At 37.9% G+C, this 17,181-nt stretch overlaps 1 protein-coding gene and 1 long non-coding RNA gene across 12 annotated transcripts in view; one reads left to right on the forward strand and one right to left on the reverse strand.

Annotated features, from left to right (window-relative positions):
- LOC101737919 (muscle-specific protein 300 kDa) overlaps window positions 1-17,181 on the reverse strand; it is a 214,393-nt gene that overhangs the window by 95,474 nt on the left and 101,738 nt on the right. For 8 of the 10 annotated variants that reach the window (XM_062671339.1, XM_062671338.1, XM_062671340.1 and 5 more), the window contains 9 exons: window positions 16,824-17,057; window positions 16,031-16,207; window positions 15,248-15,491; window positions 14,428-14,607; window positions 13,805-13,999; window positions 12,936-13,115; window positions 4,444-12,486; window positions 4,289-4,363; window positions 106-3,833 (listed from right to left, as the gene is read on the reverse strand). In XM_062671339.1, the coding sequence (XP_062527323.1) occupies window positions 106-3,833; window positions 4,289-4,363; window positions 4,444-12,486; window positions 12,936-13,115; window positions 13,805-13,999; window positions 14,428-14,607; window positions 15,248-15,491; window positions 16,031-16,207; window positions 16,824-17,057 (13,056 nt within the window). The remainder of the gene's footprint in view (window positions 1-105; window positions 3,834-4,288; window positions 4,364-4,443; window positions 12,487-12,935; window positions 13,116-13,804; window positions 14,000-14,427; window positions 14,608-15,247; window positions 15,492-16,030; window positions 16,208-16,823; window positions 17,058-17,181) is intronic. The other 2 variants (XM_062671344.1, XM_062671341.1) reach the window with 1 other exon arrangement.
- LOC134199805 (uncharacterized) lies at window positions 12,145-14,167 on the forward strand. Of its 2 annotated transcripts, XR_009974441.1 has the most exons (3): window positions 12,145-12,279; window positions 12,971-13,122; window positions 13,807-14,167. It is a non-coding gene; the product is annotated as an uncharacterized LOC134199805 (long non-coding RNA). The 2 variants fall into 2 exon arrangements; XR_009974440.1 differs by lacking the exon at window positions 12,971-13,122 and having other exon boundaries at window positions 12,160-12,279.

Here is a 17,181-nt window from a genome sequence, read left to right on the forward strand (position 1 = left end):
CAAACTTAAGTAAAAAAAATAATTAAAAAAAATATTTTAGCCCGTCCGTAATGTGAAGCTTTGCTTGTATTTCAACATAAATTAAAAAAATTATAAGTTACTTACACATAGGTATCGTACTCTTCTTGCATAAGAGCCACTTCTTCTTCGATGTCTTCTCGGTCGTCATCGTCAGCTAAGCCGCAAGATATCTCCCCTTGTTCTAGTGCTTTTTGCAATTTAGCCTGGCCTTCGGGCAGTTCGCTTTCCAATACTTTAAGCTGTGAAATCTTGCTGCTCAGTGACTCCTTGTCTCCGGTGGCTTCAGAACACTTACTGAGTCTTTCTTTAGCGGCCCTTATCCATTGGACGAAGTCTGAGCCAGCGTCTATAAACGCTTGGTGCTGTTCTACTGTCTCTCTTTGTTTTTCGTACAAGTCTTTAGCTTGTTTCGATAGCGTTTCGTATTTGCTGGTAATCTCGGACGCCGGAGCCTGCTGCATAAGTTCCGAAGCCTTAGAAGTTACAGACTGAATCATGGGCTCAAACGAAACTATATCTTGCACAATATTGTTTGTTTGACGGAGGGTCGCTTTTCTTTCACCTAAACTAAGGCCTGTTGTCAAGCCGGCGAGACGATCTTGTCCCTTTTTAGATTTAGCGACCTTTTGTTCACACACTTCTTGTAGTTTGGCTTCTCTATCTGAGATCCATTGCTGTAATTGTGAATAACTGGAACTGTAATCGGCCCATTGGAGTAAAGAAGTCTCAAGGTGTACTTTAGCTGTTGTCATCTTCTTGACAAGGCGATCCCATTCATTTTGTAACTCTCTGATCTCTGTATTGATTCTGTCTTTGCCGTCAGATCTAGTGTTCCTAAGAACTTTTTCCCCACTGTTCACGGTGGCATGTACAAGATTTTGACCTTCTTCTCTGCGCTTCAATAAGTCTTCGATTTTATTGAGTCGTTTTTGCAATGCCTCTTTGCTACTGTCGCTACCTGCTTCGCTTCCACTACGTATGATATCCCAGGCGTCATCAATCCACTTCTTAGTCTTGGAATAGTTATCATCATAATTCTGGTGTTGTTCGTAATTAGTTTCCACTTTCTTTAGGACGTCGTTGGCCATATTAACAAGTACTTGATACCTTGAATTGAGGTGCCTCAATTGGTTATTAACGTATGTATCAAGATGCGAAGCAAGCAACCCAGAAGCTGAAGCGTTGAAATTGTCAATGTCTTCTTTACCCTTATTCAATTGGTGAACTATTTCTTGAACTTCATTTACCTGCGCTCCCTTTTCTTTAGCTGTACCAAGCAGAGCTAGCTTGTGGTTCTTTATAAGAATTTCTTTTTGAGCTAGCCAGTCTGACAATCTTTCATACTCATCCTTGTATTCGCGCCATTGATTAACTGTCTCTTCGAGTTGACTTTTTTGTTTTTTGATTTCGTTGAAGAGATCATCGAAGCTCTCTTTGAGGGCCTTCATTTCATTCTTGATGACAGTTTGTCCTTGTGGTGATGTACTGGCGAGCACAACTTCTCCAGTATGCTGGAGATGTTCGAGTAATAGCTCTCCTTGGGCTTGCTTGTTAATCAGAGCATCAAGAGGTGCTACAGAGTTTTCAATCGCTAACTTGTCACTAAGTGGTTTGGATTTTAATGATGGTACCTTTTCCCTTGCTCTGCTTAACCACTGTATTAATTCGTCATGAGCTTCTTTGTAGAGCCTGTGATCTTTGTATTGCTCTTCACGGTCGGCTAAAAGTTTTTTAATCTTATCATAAAGATTGTCAAATTTGTTCAATGTTTCTTGAGCTTTAGAAGCGACTTGATTTTGCTGTCCACTTGCAAGCATTTCAGCAGCTTTAGCTTTCAGTGTATCGACGTCTATTCGATCACATCTTGCTTTCTCTTCAACTTCTTTAAGTTTCTCTAGTTGTGCCCGTTTATCAGACATAGAAGATTCAAACGGTGTTAATTCGGCTAGCATATTTTCAAGCCAGGAGTTGCTTTTTTCGATAAGTTGTATTTGTTCCAAGAATCCAGCCCATTTCGTTACGGAATCATCTAGAATGTTTTTGGTTTCAATCATTCTCGAGAGTAAAGCAGACCATTGTTCTTGTAGTGCAACAAGAGAATTGTTGATAGCTTCATGTCCGGCTGGGGCAGTATTAGCCAATACATTCTGTGCTAACTCAACCAATGACTGTACTTTAGTAAATCCTTCGTCCTTCGTTAGTAATAGATTTTGAATCAGGACAAGTTTGGTTTCTAAGTCATCTTGGGAACATGAACTTAAGTCGGCACAGAAGTCTAATTTGTCTCTCAATTCTTCTATCCACTGCGAGCATTCGGTTACGTTACTCGAGAATTCTTGATGTGTTTTAACATACTGCTGCCATCTGTTAGTCAGATCTTTTACTTTCTGTGACAGTGTTTGATATTTCACCGATAAGTCAGATATCTGAGAGCCGCGCGGTCCTAATACTCCGGTATACAGATTTTGTGCTTTTTCAGTGATATTATCAATTTCTAATTCCTTGGCTCTAACTTCACCTTGAAGTTCTTGGAATTTCTTGAACTGTTCTTGTTTCTCAGGCAAAGTTGCCTTCAAGTCCACGGCGTGAATTTGCGTATCAGTGTTTCGGATCCAAGTCAAACATTGGTCTTTCATGTTCTCATATTCATTCCATTGCTGTATCTTATTTTCCAACGCCTCGATAGTCTTGTTGATAAAAGATACAAGTCCTTCCCATTCTTGATGAGAAGCGTCTACTTGATTTCTAATATTCGCTTGGCCGTTGGTTATTGTACCTGGAAGTACTTTTTCACCCAACGATCGGATCTTGTCAATACGACTCTTTTCTTCTGGTAAGTTGACTTGTAATGATTTTAGTTTTTCACAATTGCTGCTCAAAGCCACGCGCTCTAAGTTAACGTCACCCCACAGCTGGGCAGTGTTGTGAGTTGCCTCCACCCATTCTTCTAGATCTTTGACAGCCTTGGTGTACTGTTGGTGGTTGTTGACAATTGCTTCATATTGTTCAACGAAAGACTTAGCGCGTTTTAGAACAGTCTCATGTCTCTGTTTAAGCTGGTTGATTTCCTTGGTTATATTTTTGCTAACATCAGGCAGGTTTTGCATGCGAGCTTCAAGATCAGCTATATCTTGCTGGTGAGCAATGGCGTCTTGCAAAAACGTTCTATAAACATTCAGTTGATTTCGTTTCTCATCCAACGTTGCTTTCAATTCAATTTCTTTTGGCAAATTCTTTTCGGCTAGAGTCAGCCATTGTTTAACCGCTTTTAAATTGTCTTCGAATGATGACCATTTGTTCAATTCGGAATCCAAGTCCCTCTCGGCCTTTGTAATGTTGTCGTACAGATTATCAATGGCTTGTTGAATCTCTTGCAGTTGTTGCTCGATGATTTCCTTACCTTCAGGGGAAGTTGATGGGTATAGCTTCTCTCCTAATTCAGAAGTATTGTTAACCAAGAGAGTAGCGTTTCTTCTTTGACTTAACAAATCATTGAGGCTTTCCCTTTTAGCACTAATACCTTCAGGTGTATTAGATAAGTTTTCATTGCATTCGTTGAACTTTTGTTGAGCGGCTTTCAACCAAGCAACACACTGATTGTATTTTTCTTGATAAGCGTTGTGATCGTTGACGGCTTGTTCACATTTCTTGACCAGCTCCTTCGCGGTCGATTGTACGGATTGGAATCGTGACGTCATTTGTTGTAAATTCATCGTAATTCTTGTATCATTGCAGTTTTCAATGAGGTCACTGAACTCATCCGTCAATTTATCAACGTCATTTTCGGTCTTCTTTAGATTAGCTAATATAGCCTGTAATAAAATAATGTTCAATGTTTTTTTGTATCTAATGAAATGTACCTGAAACAGCACCTCCATTATCTTTTATTTCTTCCCTGTGAAACCTTGAACCCAATCTTACCCTGCTCACCGTATTATTTTATTAACGCCGCTAATATCTGTAGGTACTAACAACGAATTTTAAAATTTGGAATTTTAAACTGATCTACAACAACTACCATTAGTATCGTAACATAGTAAAGTTTTAAATTTTGTAAAATATGCGTACAGGAGAATTAGAGATACCAATCACCGCCGCCTTTGGATTAGTGAAGTATAAGTAACAGTAGATAAAGAATAGCCATCATAAGTAATAACAATATTTTTCGGTGTTAAATTTCCTGTTGTGTAATTAGAATATTCTACTGAAAATTAGACTATATCCTACTGTGCAATTAATGAGAATTTCTTTTTTTTTAATATCTTACTTGATCCAACGCTTCACCCAAAACAATGACAGGGCTCAAATCGTTTTCGTGAATTTCAATCGCTTTACACAAATCCTGTTTAACATTTTATTGAAATTTACAATTTGAAAACAATTCAATTATTCAGTAAGCTATATAAAGTTTTTCTCACATACCTGATATTTATTTAGTTGATCAACTTTTTCTTCAAGTGTTGCTTTGGGTGTGTACGTTTTCAAAGTCATTTCAGTGTCACTCAGCCAACGTTGAAGACGATCGTTGGCACTGTCAAATTCAATCCACTGCTGAATCTTGTCTTCAATGCCACGTCTTACTTCATGTACTGTGGCAGTGAATTTTTCCAAATCGGCCTTCAGAAGACCGAGCTCGCGGGACATACCTTCTTTGCCTCTCGGTGACAGCTTAGAACTATTATTTTCAATCAAATCTGACAGAATCTTCAGTTTGTTATTGCCGGTTGGAATAGCGTCTAAAAGTTCTTGAATTTTAGATAATTTACTCTGTAAAGCTGCCTTATTACCTGTGAAATCAGATAGGAGATGCAAACGATCCCATAAATTCTTTTGGTATTCTTGTAGAGACTTTTGTTGGTCCACAAATTGCTGGTAAATTTCGAAGGTTCCTTCGTGCTTATCGATTATAGCCGTAAGTCTGTTTGTTAAAGCATTGTATCTGTCCCATACTGATTTAATTATTTTTGTCATTTCGTCACTTTCTGCTTTGCCCGAATGCAAACTAGCAGCCACGCTTTTTGCTTTTTCTGTGACCGTTTCAATGACTCGTTTGTGCGATCCAATTTCTTGAAGCAAAGTTTTGTTCTTGAGGAGCTTTGATTTGATTTCTTGGGCTGAGTTGAGGATTGCTTTTTCTTCGGCATCAACAATTTTTTCTTTTTCATCTAACCAAGAAAGCGTCTGTTGAAGCACATCTTGGTAGCTTGACCACTGTAGCGTTTGAGATTCGTATTCTTTTTGTTGTTGTTGTATAGCATCGTTAAATTTATCCCATCTCTCACGTAATGCCCTGATTTCACCACGAATATTTTCCCTGCCATTAGCTGCTGTTTCGGGCAGTACTTTATCACCTGCTGTAGTCAAAGCACCTATCTTGTGTTCACCGTTATCTCTTTCCAACAAGAATACTTGAAGCTTATTGCCTTTGCTTTCTATGCTCATTTTGTCTTCTTTCGTAACCATTTGAGAAAGTTGTTCTTCTAAAGGCTTAAGCCAAGCATCGAATTCGTTACGTGACTGGACGTACTTCTTGTGATCAGTAACTAGCTCTGACCAATGTGTGACGATTTCTTTAGAAATTAAGTGTAGTTGTTGATAACGGCTGCTAACTTGCGTGACCAGTGGTTTCAGGCGCTCAACACCACTCATTTGAATTAAGCTATGTGATTCGTCAACGAATGCATCCATTTCTTTTTCCTTGTTGTTAATCTCATTGCGCAGATCTACATATCGTTTTAATTGTTCTTCCTTTTCCTCCAATGTTGAGCAGAGACTTTGATCTCGACATTTAGTTTCCATTTCCTTCAACCACTCAGTAATGGATTCGATTGATGAATCAAATTTATTCCAAATTTCCAATGTGTTCTTTAGTTTTTGTTCAGATGACCCAATGCTTTGTACAGCATTTCGTAGTTGATCATGTAGGTTGTCTATTTCCGATTTAATGGCAGTGTTTCCAGCCTCAGAGGTGCTTTTGCTCACAGCTGAAAATGCCGATCGGATGTCATCTAGTTTGCTGGAACCGATCTTTTCTATTTCCTTCAAAGCTACAGCAGTTTGCAATTTCCTTATTATTTCAGGCTTTTCTCCGGTCGCATTTTCAATGTCAATCAGTTTCTCAGATTGTGAACCCAGCCATTCTTTATACTGCTGTATAAGACGTACCAAATCTTCATGCCTTTTAACGCAATCTTCTAAGTTATCTTGTAGATTTTGCGATTTAGTCACAATATTTTGGAACAGTTGTTTGATGGATTGCAAGTACACGTTCAAAGAAGCGTCGTGTGTCTGATCAACAAGCTGTTGCGCTTTATCACAGACAGACTCGACTAACTGTTGATGTGTCATTATTTCTTGATGCATGATTTTGTGATTCTGCAATTGCGCTTTCTTTTCTTCTAAAGAGGCCTTCAATTCAGTGTGACGCTGCATAGCACGTTCGACATCTTTCAACCATTTCGTGAGCTGTTCCTGTGCTAAGGAAAAGTCAGAAAATTGAAGAAGACATTGATCCAGCTTGTTAACGGTCTCATGGAAACTGTCACCGAAGCTGTCCCACAGCGTTCTTATTTTGCGAATCTTTTGGCGGATCACTTCTCTACCATCCGGACTTGTATGAGTGTAAAGTTTTTCTCCTAAGCTTAAGAATTCTTCAAAAGTAGGAGTCTTCTTATTACGTGTTTCATAAAGCTCTTTTGCCTTATTTTGTTTTTCTTGTAGAACTGCATAGTCCCCTACTATTTCGTTTAAGTCTTGGAGGTCACCTAGCATATTATTGAGCCAAGATTCCATTCCATTATATTCATTTTCAAAAGCTTGATGTTCTGATACAAATACCTCATATTTCGATATTATTTCATTAACGAGATTGCTTAGAGTATGATATCTAGTAGCCAATTTTGACGTTTTATTTGTGAGATCAGATTCATTTGCTACAGTTTGTTTAGTGTCAGTCAAAGCAGCAAAATCAGCGCTTTTAGATCCGAGTTCTGCTTGTAATTCTTTGACTTTCTGTAGGTGAGCAACTTTAGCTTCCAGATTACTTTTGAGGCTTTGATCTCTCACTTGGTTTTCTTTAACCTTTAACCACTCTTCAAGCTCATCCAGTGTCTTTTGATTCTCAGTCCATTGTTTTAGAGTTTCCTTTAATTTCTTATCTTGCTCTTTGCATTGTTTAGAAAATTGATTCCATGTTGTTTTTAGTTGTTCATATTCATTGATCAGAACTGGATGACCATTTACGCTTGTGGTTTCTAAAACTGTATCTAATTGGGACTTAAGTCCTCCCAATACAGATTCTATATCTTTAGTTTTGGCTGTCACTTTCTCGATGGCAGCAATTTTAGCATCTGCATCTTCTTTTTGAGAGACCACCCCATAATTTAACATGCTGCTTTCGGCTAAAATGTGATTAAGACGATCACGTACATCTTCAAACATTTGTACATATCTTTCGTGAGCAGCGACATGTCCTTGTGTTGTTAAAACTCTTTTTTCTAGTTCTTTAGCCGTGTTTCTGTATCGTTCAACAATCTTGTTAAGACTCTTTTCTGATTCTTCGTCTGGCATCAGCTTCAATTTCTCAGTCAGCTGAATTAACATAGATTCATGGAGTTCCACTTCTTGATGTAGTATTTTATTAGAATGAAGTTGCGCCTTCTTTTCTGGCAGAGTGGGACAGAGTTTAAACTCTCCCAACTCATTTTCTTTTTCGCTTATCCATTTTTGAACTTGATTAAATGTATCGTCGAACGACGATCTCTTGTTTATTGTAGTTTCAATATCTTTGATGACATTGTTCAGAGAATCAACGGAATCTTCGAAATAATCTCTCAGTGTTCTTAATTCATTGCGGATTTGTTCACGTCCTTCAGGAGTGATGCCGCTGAATAGAGCTTCACCTGACTCAATAGCACTATTGAGCAACTTTTGGCCGACATCCTTATTTTCACTTAACTTCTTGACTTGTTGTAAGTCAGCAGAGGTTGGTTTTGCGTGTTTGCTCATGACTGCTAAATCTTTTATACGAGCGTTGGCATCTTGAAGCCAGTTTTTAAAATCTGTTACTGATTTATTATACTTATCCTTATTATCTTTAGATTCTTTAAGTCTGTTGAGATGACTGTCCATGAATCGTGCTATGGCTTGGTATCTTGTAGCCAAGTGATTAATGTATTGTAATATTCGAGAATCAGGATTTCGTGCAAGTATTTTATCACCGGTTTCGGTTAACTTTGATATTTGCTTGCTGTAGTTTTTAATTTCTGTGTTGATTTTTTCTGTTTCAGCAATTTTACTGTCAACTTCGTTTAATTCTACGAGATTTGCAGCTTCTAGTCTCATTTTGTTTTCTTTTTCCTTTAACCATTCTGAAACTGATTCCATTAGGTTTTCATAGTCTTGCCAGGCTTCAATATTTTCCTTAAGTCTGTTTTTGATTTCATCGCAGTTAGCGGAGAGGACTTCGAGATTTTTCTTGGCTTTTTCCGTTTGTTGAGCAGCTTCTTGTGCACACGCAGGCTCCGCTACTATTTTTAATATGTCACTGGCTTCTTTAAGCTCACTTACTTTAGATTTACATTCAGCAATTCCACTTTCGACGTCAGCTAATGCAGCATTTTTAACTTCCAGATTATATTTATCGCTACTGACATCAGGCATACACCACCTGGTTTTATCGTCTAGAATTTTTAGGTTTCTGTTGAACATAGCGAGCTTGTCTGTAAATGATTTTTGTAAGAACGTCAGTAAGGTAATTTCTGTTTTATTGGCATGTACGAGTACGCTTTCAAATCTTTTCTGTAGCGTACTTAATTCCTTTGGTACTAATGATTCATAGAAGCCAGGATAATTGTCGTTTAGTTCAGACACATTTTGACTTAGATTATCAATTTCGTCATTCAATTCTTGAAGTTGTCCTTTACAAATCTGACATTTTTTCAACCTGTCTAATATTTTCGCATTATCACCAGTCATATCATCACATTTAATGATATCATCACGAACTTTACTGATTTTATCGGACAATTGTTTTATTTTATCTTTAAGTTTTGTTTCTTTACTTTCCAGAGAAGACAGAGCACTTTCTAAATTGTCTGCTAGCGACTGCAATGCTACGAATTCGTTGTCTAGGTAATCAATAATAGAGTTTACTTGACCTGCTGGAATGTTTTTGTTCAAGTTTGTTATTTGTTCGCATTTAGCTTTGATGCTATTCTTCAGTCCTTGGTACAAAGGTAGTTCCTCCTTGTATTTTGTAAGATGGCTTTGGCCGAATCTTATTTCCAAATTATCACATGCATTAGCCAAATTTTGTCCAGTTTCGCTTAACCATGTGACCACTTGGTTCTTGGTATCATCAATTTGTCTCCAAACCAAAAGTTGAGATTCAAGGTCTTGTATCCTTTTAATCGCAGCATCATTCATTTTCTCCCACTTATTTTGTGAGTGTGTAAATGCCTCTTCTAACGGGGTTGTATCAAAGCCTCCTAAACTTGAGGCCTGTTGAAGCACCGACTGTTTAATGACTTCCATTTGATCTAGCAAACCTTTAGATCTCTTAAGGATTTCGTAAGATTTCTTTGCTCTGTCCAGTGATTGTGCGGTCTCAACATAATCGTTGGGTGCATCTTTACATTCATTGTAAAGTTGCTCAGCTCTGTTGAATTCTCTGTCAAAAGCGACAGTAAAGTTTTTCAATTCTTGCAAAGTTGATGATAACAATATGTACTTGTTTTTAGTGTCTCGAACTACATTTACAACTTGATCCCAATTGTGATCAGCTGTAGCTAGAGCATTTTGAATAGTACCCATATTGGGTTGGTCCTCTCTCATTAGATGCAAGCCCTCTTCTCTTAGTTCTTTTCTCACTGATTGTTTTTCTTTTAATTCAGAATCAACTTTGTCTAACTGTTCTGTCATATCTTGTATAGTTGCTTCGGTCAATGGCATTAGTTTTTGTGCCATTTCACTAAGGACGGATTGAACATTATGTAACACTTCTTGAAGTGCGTTATGCTGAAGATTGAATTTGTCCCAACGTGCACCAACTTTTTGAACTAAATCTCTTTTTGTTGTAACTTGATTTAATAGTGCTTCGGCTTTCGTCTCTATTTCTTTAACTAAGCTCGTTGGTGACATAATTCTGCCTGTATTTTGATCTGTCACTTTTACTTTCGATGGGCCGTCTAATAAAGCAACATTACTCTTCCATTCGGGAATTTTTGTAATAACATTTACGAGCTCTTGTCTTAAAACTTCATATTTCTCTGATGCTAGCTTCGGTCCTTCAATTTGGTATTGGACATGGCCCAATTGTTGCTTAGTATCATCGTACCAATTAAGAAGTTCCGACCATTTTTGTAAAATGCCCTTGTTCTGCTGTATATTGTTTTCAATTATTTGATAGTGTTGTGCAATGTTCGAGTATGTCTCACTTAGTGACCTCGATTCATCTGGATGAGATGCAAGAGTCATATTCTTGATTTCATTGTAAATTTCATTGAACTCTGGCTCCTTGGCAGCGTGTTCTTGCAAAAGAACGTGCATGGACTGCAGAGTGGGTTCCACTTTATCAGCGCCGATCTGATCGTAGCTTTCTGTTTTCCTTCGAAAATCAGTAATCCAATTATCAAAGCTATGAAGTTTGGTCATGAATTCCTGTCGGATAATGATTTTGTCTGATAGCTCATTTACTTTAGTCCTGACAGTTTCTGCTATGTTATTTGTACGTTGTTTGATATCGGCCACTTTGTTTTTCAAAACAGTAGCGCCTTCAGGCTGAATATTGTGACAGATGTTATCGCAAGTTTGAGAAAGACTGATAATTTTAGCTTGTTGCTGAGAAATCTCGTTACCAAATGACTTGAGCTTATTTAATTCTCGATCAAGTTTTTCCACTTGCGGAGTGTCGATCGACACGCTTCGACTGTTGAGAAGTTTTTCACCATTTTCAATCCAAGTTTCTAATTTTTGTGCTTCGCGTTCGAAATTCTCCCAGTTGGTAACGAGTTTATCAAGCTTGTTATGCCATTGATCAGCAAGATCATGGACAACGGCCCAACGAGAGTGAATAGCGTCAACTTCATCGGGTGCACTTGTCTTTCCTGATAATTGGTGACTGACACTGGATAGAATTTGCAAATTAGTCAGTTGCTTGTCACAATCCGAGATCAGTGCTCTGGATTGCTGTTGCAATTGCTGAGCTTCGGGTAAAGTGCTAGGTTTAGGAACGTTACCCAGTTTAATTTCAGCTTCTTCGATCCATGGTTTGATTTCTACTACGCCCTTCTGATATCTCTGCCAGCTGGCTAAGTCATGTTCAACTACTTTCGTTTGATGTTCTGTAGATCTTTGTAGATCAGCCATCATCTTTTCTAATACTGAGATTTCGCCTTTAAGTCTTGTGGCGTCTTGTATGCGATGTTCGACTGCCAGCTTTTGACCTTCGTCAGCGACACCTTTGATCGTTTCAAGTTTTTCTGAAATTATTTTCTGTAATGCCTGAGACTTTTCCACTTTTTCTTCAGGTGTGATGTTTTCTGAACGAATTTCAGATATCAATGCGGGACTTTCCTTTTTGATCCATTCCCGAACATGTTCTAGTTTGTGTTCAATTTTAACCCATTCCTGATTAACTTTCTCCAAATGAACCACTTTGGTTTGTACTTCGTCTTGTACTTTTTCCAATTTACATTCAATTTTTTCAAGATCCTTTTCGATAACAGGTTTCGGTTTATTGGCCGTGAGTGATCGAAGTTCAGAGTAAGCTTGCTGTAATTGAGGCAGCTTCTCTGTCTTTGCTTTCTCCAAGTCGACACTTAATACTTTAGTTTCTTGGAGTTCACGTCCGATATTCGTGACACCGAGTTCGAGGCCAGGGTGGACCACGTAATTCTCGATTTTATCCAGATCTGACAGTAGTTCTTCCTTTTGATATTCATAATTAGACCAAACTTTTTGTGTGTCTTTGAGCTTATGAAGACGATCATTCGATGTCTCGTAGGCTGTGTTCCAGCCAGTCTCAAGAGTCCTGACATCTTCCCGAACGAAAGCAGGAGCGTTAGCATCCTTGATGAGTTCCTTGCCTCTTTGAAGCATGGACATAACTGACGGTCTTTGACGGTCGAGTTTCTGAACAGCTGTTTGTTGTTCTAGGACAAGCTGTTCCACGTGCTGCAGAGTTTGAGGTTCGGGCTCAATCATGGCCTGCTCTTTCGCACTTTCAAGGATGCAGATAACTTCATGTACCTCGCGACGGTAAGTGTAGCATCGTGTGTAAGTTTCAGTCTTGATCATTGTAATTTCTATAGTGGGTATTAAGTTTTTATATCTCGCTATGAGGTTTTCAAGTCTTATCTGTTCTTCTTGAGCTTCAACCTCTGAACAGTGATTGGTGAGCATGTCTAATGTTTGTACGAGCCATTTCATGTCTTCGCGTTTCTTATCCGCTTCACGGCAAATGTTCTGCAAAACATCTACTGTTAGAGAATGCATAATTTATAATTATAATTTAGTATCTAAATAATAATTCAGTAATAAATTCATAGCGAAAAATTGTTTACCATCAATTCCCGAAGCTGTTTCCGGTATGCAAAAACAGTTAAGATACTTTTAATTTTGACTCTTTTTATTATATTGAAATTATATTTCTTTTAGTGGCGTCCTTCATTAAAACGATAAGCACACTTTCGGAATACAAGTAAGCCTTTTAGGAAATTATAAACAATAATGTAGCTCAATTCATTGTCTCATAATATAAAATAGAAATAGAACAGAAAACAATCCAATATATAATATTTAAATGTTTAGTCTTTTTTAACAGTACGTCGAGTATAGCAATAAGATTTATTCTTATTAGAGTTTTAAATTTATTGTTTCAGTCTAAAAGTAAAACTACAATCTGTTTCAAGAACCTGGAATATAGTCTTTTCTCTTTCGAATGCTTCAGCTGAATCAACCTCCCTCACGATGCTGTCCATGGTCTTGTCAACGTGATCCATCCATCGCTCCATCTCCCGGAACTTATCTCTATACGCGTCCCATTTAGCTGGAATCCTTTGCAACTGCTGTCTGAAGTTTTCAACACGGTGGACCTGTTTGGTAGAGAAAAGTCAATGATTAATTTAGACGACAATAACCTAATGTAATTTAGTGATCGCTAAATTATATTCGCCAATTATTGTGCCATGACAATTTTGATATTTCTTATAAATTGACGAGTAGGACTATCTTGCCTGAGCATCTACCGGAGCCAACGGATATTATAAAAAAAATACCGCAGTCCAACTTCAGAGATGAATCTCGAGAGCTTCGGTTGCCCTACTCTTCAGACCGGAACTAATGAACTTTTCATGGCAGAAATAGGGTGTATAGTGGTGAGTATAGGTGGACTTATAAAACGCTGTGCCAGTAACTTGGTGCGTGCTGTGTACTCGCGTTCATGAAGCAATGAGACTGGATTAGTTATTTGGCCATACTTACATTAAACGGACGGACCGTGGATACCTTTAATAAACTTACTCACTTCGACGAGAATCGGGTATCGAAGCCATTCAGTCAATGGGTCATGAAGGTGATTTATAGATTTTTTATAGTTTATACCTTGTCGTGTCTAATTTGTAAGAAGACTAAAATAAATGATAAATTAAATGAATAAATAATAAAAATAAATAAATTAATTAATAAATATAGCACAGGTATCGGCTTAAAACCAGATGGGATGTGAACTCTTACACCCAATCACCTTAATAATAATGCTTACTAAGTCAATTTTTGAACTTACAGTACTCTCCCACTCCTGTTCACATTTCTTGACGGCTTCTTCGAGGCTGGTGTCTCTGGTTTGATGCGTGTAGCTAGTGGAGATCTTCTTCAAGTTCTGTAGGCAGTGCTCGACCTGCATGACCTTGCCTTGGTTACGGAAGTACTCTTCGTTTCTTATGAGGATTCCGTCAGCATCGTCGCTCTGGTTGTAGGCCTGAAGGAGGTTAATTTTGTGAGTATTTCACCTTTGTTATGACATACACGATTTTCTATACTATACATTACCGGCTAGTTTATGTAATTAAATTACGTGTTAATGCATTATTTACTAGGTTTGCATTTTATGATTGTTGTGAAAGTAAATAAATATGTTTTAGCGAAATTTTTCTGAATATTTTTTTTTTTTTTTTCTAAATGCACCAATCCTTTTTATGGTAGATTCAATACTTTTACACATCAGAATATTTACATAGAAACATAAATGTGATGATCTAAAATGACACCGGCATTTTTACATTTACATTTTTATGTGCAAATTGCTAACGAAATTTTGGTTAGCAAAAAAAAGATATATGCAAATATTCAATAGTTTTAATAAAAACGTAATCGCTATTCAATTTTCAATAATATTTTTTTTTTTACCTGTTCTTCATAAGCAATCTCTTTTTCAATATCCTTGATGCAATGGTGGAAGACAGCTTCGTCGAGTTTGAACTCCAACCGCATGAGATGTGGGGGAGCCTTGTCTAGGAGCTCTCGCCACCGACGCTGAAGGTCCTCAACGGTGTGGACAATACGAGGACGATCTTCCTCGTTCACCAACTGGTGGAAAATTTGTATTTTATTAGGTATTAGTTCTCATATGGACCGAACTCTTGGCTCAGCAGTTACTGGCTATTCATCTTCAGACTTAGGATTCCTATATTAGGATAGGTTTAAGACAGAGATAAGCTGAAATATGCCACTAGTACTTAACATATGAACTCTAGTCAATTAGTTAGAATTGGACAATTACGAAAACAAGTTAGGCTACTAAGTTTCTTATGGTGCGGCAGTAGTCGTGGTCTACATTGGATTATAATTTAATAATATATTTATATTAGATTTTCTAATTATAACAATGGATTGGCCACTTTTGAATAATCTTTGAGATTGCGTGGCCTATTTGAAATCCACCTGTATTTTCAGATAAGTGGACTTGTCGGTATCGATTGGAATTTGAGCCAATGAAGGATCAAATATATTTTTATTACACTGGGCCGATTGGTTGAACTGACAGCCTATCTGGAATTAAGAAGCTAGTGAAATCTATTTACGTCATAACAGACCTGATGGCGGAATCTCAAGATTAAGCGGTTCCTGGTGCACCCGAGATTTCAACGGCCTGTCTCGAAGGCATTTATGTAATGGCTTTAATAGGTCATATGCCCATCAATTACCAAAAATGACAATTTTAACTTACCTCAATAAGTTCACGTCCAGATCTGACAAGTTCAGAAACGGCTCTCTCGTCTGCGCCTTGGAAGAACCTCTTGTGGAAGTCGACGGCTTGTTTCGTATCGACTCTGTTATCAGCGAGCAGTGCCTCGGCTCTAGATGCCCATTCTTCAACGACTCTCTTCTTCGATTCGAATTCATCCCAAGCTCGGACTAAATGCTGTAGGGCCGCCTCTTGGCGAGTGGCCTCTGATGATACGTGCGCAAATCTACAAGAGGATTATTGTAGTAACAATGTTCGAGGGAAATATCAAAAGATAATATATTAATGCTTTCCAGATACAGCATGTGATGTTATGACGACGAGACAAAAATGTCGCAGAATAGCTAGAGAGAATGGAAATTACCCAAAGAGAAAACGCACTGACAAGAATGAGAATTCATTGTTTGTTATGAAGACGAAACAATGACTTTATTCATGACAAGTGAACCGCCTGGGTGGACATTATTGACAGTCTATAAACATATTTTTTTATTGCTTAGATGGGTGGAAGAGCTCACTGGTGTTAAGTGGTGTCTAGAGCCCACAGACATCCACAACGCAAATGCGCCTTCCATCTTGAGATCTAAGTTCTAAGGTCTCAGTATAATTACAACCACTGCGCCACCCTTCAAACCGAAACGCATTACTGCGTCACGGCAAATAGGCGGGGGGGGTTATGGTACCCACCTAAATCTCTCTAAATCTCTCTCTACTCTAAATCTGCTATTAAAGCCACAATGATTGTATTTGTATCAAATATCTTACCTTTCATTAAGATCCCTCATAATCTTGACTTGGTCAGAGACGTCAGCGCTCCTGTCAGTGTCAGCGGATTTGACGATATTCTGGAAGACCTTGTTCTTGCTCTCCAGCATGGAGCGGTAGTAGGTGGTGCGAGAGAAGAACGTTCGATGGATTTCATAACGCTCCTCTATAATTTCTCTGTATGATAAAGGATTTTTTATTTATTTTAAAATTCCTAATAATACTATACCTAATGATACTATATACTATTCCTAATAATAATATACCTTCCAAGAGTTTGTTCTGAAATTTATGGAATCTACATTTATGTATAGTATCGTAGTGTAATCATTTTAGTAAGTTCATAACGTGACGCGCAATGCAACGCAAAGCTAGGTCACAGCCGGCGCGTTTTAGCCTGTTGACCCCACGAGTCGCTTGGTATTTAATTGTATTCCATTGCAGCATCGAAAGCAGTTTGGATTAGTGTTTGCAACCACTAATACTATTACCAGCGATGTTCATTATCGGATGCTATTCAAACATACTTTATATTTATCCTTAATCAAAGTAGTACTAATAATACAGTCTGGTCATGGTCGACAGAATAATAATATTACAAAAAACTGTTTCTTGGATGCTTGCCCTTAAAAAAAAACATTAGATCGACTATTAAATCAATCTCAGTTTTGATTCGTTGCCTATCTAGTACACAATAGAAGAGTTTCTCAAATTGTTTGAAATAATTTGGAAGCTTTATTTTGGCTTACGTTCAAATTGCTTGGTTCTACAATAACAAGTAAGTGTACTGTACCGTCTGGTTTCTCCGGTCGTCCTCAGGGTCTCCTCAGCCCTGTCTAACCAAGATCCAATTTCCTTCTGTCCACTCTCCAAAGACTCGTGCTGCACCAGCAGCTGTCTGTACTGGTGGAGCTTCACGGGCACCGTGGCTCTCACTCGGACCAAGGCCTCCTTCTGCTGTTTCAATTTGGTCATGTTGGTTTCCACCTCATCTCGAGGCATCTCGGCGATCGCAGTTTGGAAGGTCCTATAATTGAATGTGTAACAGTTATTGGAGGGTACTTTTTTATAATAAATTATCCAATATTAATTTTGAAGAATTACATATATATAAAAAAGTGATTACATGAAATAAAGGGCATTTTTATTTT

Source organism: Bombyx mori, chromosome 12 (genome assembly GCF_030269925.1).
Source record: "Bombyx mori chromosome 12, ASM3026992v2".
NCBI classification, from domain to species: Eukaryota; Metazoa; Arthropoda; class Insecta; order Lepidoptera; family Bombycidae; genus Bombyx; species Bombyx mori.